Source organism: Tachysurus fulvidraco, chromosome 22, assembly GCF_022655615.1.
Source record: "Tachysurus fulvidraco isolate hzauxx_2018 chromosome 22, HZAU_PFXX_2.0, whole genome shotgun sequence".
Taxonomy (NCBI): Eukaryota; Metazoa; Chordata; class Actinopteri; order Siluriformes; family Bagridae; genus Tachysurus; species Tachysurus fulvidraco.
Window position 1 is genome coordinate 13,997,785 of NC_062539.1, and position 5,627 is coordinate 14,003,411.

General features: G+C 40.8%; 1 protein-coding gene across 1 annotated transcript; it reads left to right on the plus strand.

Annotated features, from left to right (window-relative positions):
• The first annotated feature begins 119 nt into the window (after window positions 1-119).
• Window positions 120-5,415, plus strand: toe1 (target of EGR1, exonuclease). Its single transcript, XM_027142664.2, has 7 exons — window positions 120-612; window positions 703-743; window positions 1,838-1,934; window positions 2,013-2,171; window positions 3,182-3,441; window positions 4,104-4,266; window positions 4,720-5,415. Exons 1-7 carry the CDS (start codon window positions 496-498, stop codon window positions 5,341-5,343), a joined length of 1,461 nt encoding a protein of 486 aa, XP_026998465.2. The 5' UTR covers window positions 120-495; the 3' UTR covers window positions 5,344-5,415.
• Window positions 5,416-5,627: the final 212 nt, after the last annotated feature.

Genomic DNA, 5,627 nt, shown 5'->3' on the forward strand with positions numbered 1-5,627 from the left:
GTAACTCAGTCACCTTTTTAAGGACCCCAGGGCAAAACTCAAATTTCGTCCAATTCCCTACACACAAGTGCGCTATTTATTTAATAAACACTATGTTTTTACGCCCTAAGTAGGGCACTTTATAGTCAAAGTGATGGAGATTTAAACACGACCAAACAAAAGATACTCACATGGAGAGAAAGTCACGCATGGAAGCGGTTATTATTTATTTTGGATAGAAAACGCCTTGTTATTTTATTCGTTAAAACTCTAAAAACAACAATTAAGTGTAAAAGAAGTCATTATAATCCTAATAAGCGTGTTTGGGAAAATGCAGACACAACAAACACGTCAGAGGCTAGCATGTAAACATTGATATTCTAGAAAACAGTAAAAGACTTATTAAAAAAAAAATCATAATAAAAATAGGGCTTAAAAATAAGTCAGGTTTAATGTCAGTATATATATATATACCCCACTATAGTTGTTATTTTGATTAGTATTAATAGGCAGTAAATGATGAGCTCCTCGTTGGTTGTGCCTGTTATTGATGTTCAGAGTAATAACTTTAAAGAGTTATGGCCTGCTATGGTGCTCGCTTTTAAAACATCCTCGTTTATCGCCCTGGACACGGTGAGCCTTTAAACACTCATTAAACAAACACACTCACTTTATTTTAATTACATTTCCCTTGTCTAACCACTGTTTTGTTGATGTTTTTAGGAGCTCAGTGGCCTTGGAGCGAGAAAAGCTCTTCTAGCAGAGTGAGTATTAAAAACGCAGTAGTGAAATAAATCCTCATTGTGTTTCTACAACTAAAAAAATCCTCTATTTTCTAAGATCCATTTGTTTCGAACGCACTTGGTGATATTGCTGTGTAATGCTGTTTGGTTTTAGAGCTTCTGTATACATTTTTTCCGGCCCGGATATTAGCCCCGCCCCTTGTCTATTATACAAGTTCTAATAATTAAGTTCTAATAATTAAGTTTGATTCAAATGTATTTCTATGGCTTTTTTTAAACAATGGATGTTGTCTCAATGCAGCTTTACGGAACATAAACATATAACAAAAAGTTTAAGATTAATATTAGATATATAAATGTGTATGTATTTATCCCTAATGACCAAGTCTGAGGTGACTGTGGTGAGGAAAAACTCCCTTTAATGGTAAAGGAAGAAACCTTGAGAGGAACCAGACTCAAAGGGGAACCTCATCCTCATATGGGTGACACTGGAGGGTGTGATTATAAATATACAGTCTGATAAATGCTGTATTGATGAGGAGATTGTTGTCCTCAAAGAACACATGGAGTTGCATTTCCTCTTAGTATAGAAGAGTCCAACTGGAGCTGGTACATCTCTAGATGCCTCAGCATCCTCACGGCCTTCATGGCACGGAAAACAGTCGGACCTGGTACAATTTCTGGATGCCTCAGGATGGTTAGAAAGAGAGAAGCAGCGGAGAGGAATTAACAGAGCTGCTGTTCATAATATTACCAAGCATTACCATTACGCTTGAATAAAGAGAGAAGTTTTTAATCTACATTTAAACTGGGAAAGTGTGTCTAAGCCCCAAACACCATCAGGAAGACTATTCCAAAGTTTTAGAGATAATTACCAAAACACACTACCGCCTTTATTGCTTATAGTAATTTAGGAATAGTAATTATAGTAATTTATAATAGTAATAGAAGGGTATTAATAAACGCTTTTAAAAGCTCTAAAGACAGCATATGTGATAGAAGAATAGAAAATGAATATTTATTTCTATATTTACACAATTTATCCTTAAACATGGTCATTGTGATGTTGACTTGTGTTAGACAATATCTGATTCGTTTTTTTCCCTCTACTGTAGGTCGATCGAGGATCGTTATAAAGCGATATGCCATGCAGCCCGGACTCGCTCTGTTCTGTCTCTGGGACTCGCCTGTTACAAGAAACTGGATGATAAAGTAAGTGTTTTATCTTTAAAAACTGTTCAGTTGCCACTGTTCTGGTTAACTCTGAGTGTCCCAACTCTGCGCCTGCAGGTGGACAGGACGTATCAGGTTCAGGTGTACAACCTGACGCTGCTGTGTGCGGAGGAATACGTCATCGAGCCGCAGTCGGTGAAGTTCCTCGTTCAGCACGGCTTCGATTTCAACAAGCAGTACGCTCAGGGCGTCCCCTACGACAAGGGCAACGATAAGGCGAGTGTTGTAGTCCTGCGCTTGGGATGCATTTTTTTATGCCTTTTTATACCACAGTGATTTGTCATTTAATTTATTAAAGGACAGAATAAGGAATGTTTTTTATCCATTTATAGATACATTTAATATTGTGGAACATTTGCATGACAAGTTCGGGCTTCTCACTTATGAGAGAGCTAGCTGGACAGACAGGGCCTTTTTACACCTGGTCACTTCGTGTGTTTCCTCTGATCCGATAGCTATCTGATTTGTTAAAACTGTTCCATTTACATCAGGCCACATAAATGCGTCTTGGCGAATCGGACATCAATCCGATCTTTCTACTCTCGCCCGATATGCAAATATATTTTAACTTATTTCCAGGGTAATTGAAATGGAACACGCTTTGGTGTATGCGGTTGCTACAAAAAACAGCATTTACTGTTTACTGCATTTTCGAGTCACCTGGGTGAAAGATCGGAGCCAGCGCTGGTGGGAAAACGTTTGTTTCTGGCGCGATGCACAACTCGCGAGTCACTTGCGAGTGACGTACTTCCGTTTGGCAGGAGTATCGCGCTGACGTATGTGGCTTGAACAACCACATTCATTTACACCTGTCCAGTTTCATCTCAAACGCGTCCCAGACCACCTCCTGAAGTGGTTTGAGCGATCGGATTTATATCCATCTCGAAACCGTTTCGGAGGGTGTTTACACCATCGGATAGCTATCGGATCACAGAAAACGCATGAAGTGACCAGGTGTAAAAAGCCCCACAGACAGACAAACCTAGCTTGAGTGATAGAGTATGCCAGCGAGAGATGGAGTTAGAGACACAGTCAGATGGGGAGGAGCTAGAGAGATATGAAGACTAAGAGATAGACAGAGCGGGAGACAGACAAACATAGATTGAGAAACAAAAAATTCATTAAACTCAGATTTTCCCAGTTGGTCATTTCGTTCAAATATAAGAAATGAGAGAGTACTTTTTTGTCTGAGATACTTAAACTTTGTGCACGTGTGTGTATGTTAGGGTGGAGAAGCTCAGGGTGTCAACATGCGTACGTTGTTCGTGGAGCTCCTGAGAGCCAACAAGCCTCTGGTGCTCCATAACGGCCTGATCGACCTGATCTTCCTGTATCAGTGCTTCTACGCTCAGCTACCCGACAAACTGGGAACCTTCACAGCCGACCTGTCGCAGATGTTCCCCGCCGGCATCTACGACACCAAATACGCCACAGAGTACGAGCTGCGCTTCACGGCATCCTACCTAGAGTACGCATATAAGAAGTGGTATGTTCAGACATGAATAAATAAACACACACCAAAAAAAAAAAAATCTCACAGGTGCATTTAAAGTAGTCTGTAAAGCAGAAAATAAACCCAGTATATTAATTCTAAGCAGTAAATGAATACAAATTCACAATTCATTTAAAGAGCTATTTTACAAGGTTTCATCAGGAAGAGTTTTAGAGTTTCTGTCATATATTAATGTAAAAAAAATCATTTAAGTTGTCTATATTTGTCTATATTTATTTCTCTGTGATTTTAGGTTATTTTAGTTCTTATTAACCGTTCTTGCCATGAAGATAGCCTCAGTAGCTGACATGGCAGTAAATTATAGCAACTAACTAACTAACAACAAATTCACTGTAATGAAAATGAATTCTTGAGCAATAAACAGAAAAATCAATAATGCAGTAATAAAACATTAAAACAAATCAAATAATTTGCCTTTTGCACTATTATACTTGAAGAATTGTGAAAAAATACTTGAGAGAAAAATTATAAATGAGGTCTGGATCGTAACAAATAAATAAAGTAATGCAATTTCTGTATAATACAATAATTGAAGCAAAACTCTGAGGAAATGTCATCATGGAGGATGGGGATGTTCTGGAACTGCAGGGGGTTTGTGAAGTAGATTGTGAGCCGTATGCGTTTTGTGTATTCAGTAAACTGGACAACAGCAGATCCATCGCGGCTGCTCAGGACGGACCTCACGTCTTCCTGGAGTTTTGTAATTACACGGGCAGCATGCAGAGCTACGTGGACTACAGGCCTTGCACCGACTGCCACGGCTGTGACGGACCTCTGAACGTCTGCGTTCAGTTCTCGGTAAGTTCCTCTCAGTTCTTATTCGATCCTTATAGTTACACTTCATGTTGCGAACCATCTATGAAACAAGATTGGTTCCTTCACTAGCCTCAAAAACACCCAGCTTGTGCTTGGCTGCTAGGATTGCAGCAGCCACTAGATGTCGCCCTTTTCAAAAGAAGTTGTTTCACCGGGGCTAAGCTGAAAAGTATCAGAAGGTCCAGCCATTTTGCTTCCATGGCAACAACCTAATTAAATCACAGTACTTCTCAGGCTTAATGCATTCCTTTGTATGGAATCTAATGAATGGGTTAAGATTTAAAGTGTTTATTTCGATGTACAAATAAATAATTGATTTAAACTGTACAGATTTAAGGAGACAAAGTTTTCCAAAATCCTGTTCGTGCGTACACTACGTTTCCTGTGTAAAATGCTCCTCTTTGTATTTCCTGAAGTCGTTGTTTGTTACGGCAGGCTTACGGATGGTGCCCCAGCGGCTCAAACTGCCCCATGTCCCACGACACAGACCTCATCATCCGGCAAGACGAGAAATGCAAAGAGGACAAGCGGCAGAAAAGGAAGCGCAGGAAGAAGAAGAAAGCTGCAAAGCAGGAGGGAGAAGAGGAGAACGATGAGATGCCACTGGATAAGAAAGCTCACATGGAGGATGAGGATGGCAAAAAGGTTCTAGGGACATTTACGGCTCACGGAGAAGAGAAGCCAAGCGACGTAGCTTCAGCTGCAGAGTCTCACACTGAACCCGGAAAGAACGAATGCGACACCCCTCAAATGCACGAAGCAACACCTGATGCTAGAAACCAGGGTCCTAAACCCAGCGAGAGGAAGGCAGAAGGAGGAACGCACCGAGCCGGCTTCGACGCTTTCATGACCGGATACATTTTCGCCTTCGCGACCATCCAGAATGACGAGGGACCCGAATCCTGGATTCCTGTCTGCGCCAACAAGCTGTATCTGAGCGGCAAGAGCGTGCCCCTTCACGTAGCAAAGAGCACCTTCTCTAAGTCCTCCAGAGCTCACGTCACCAAGATGGAGTACGTCTGGAGAAAACGCTTGCCCAAAGCAGACGGGAACTCGTGACGGAAACGTGCTTTTGTGATCAATTCTGTATGTTTTGGTAATAAAGCTTTTGATTTCATATAAAAACGTGAACCGTTTCTTGCTTAGCTTTTCATGCAGCACAGGTTTCTACAGGTTTCACACATTTTGTGGAGCATTTATATTTAACCCCTTCCCATTTACTGTGATGCATTGAAGGGGTGTGACCAAGCAGACAGCTGCAAAGTAGTGAGCTTTTATCTTATACAAAAGTTTCATACAGAAAGTCACTGGAAAGTTATCACAAAGAAAACGCACACGTTGCA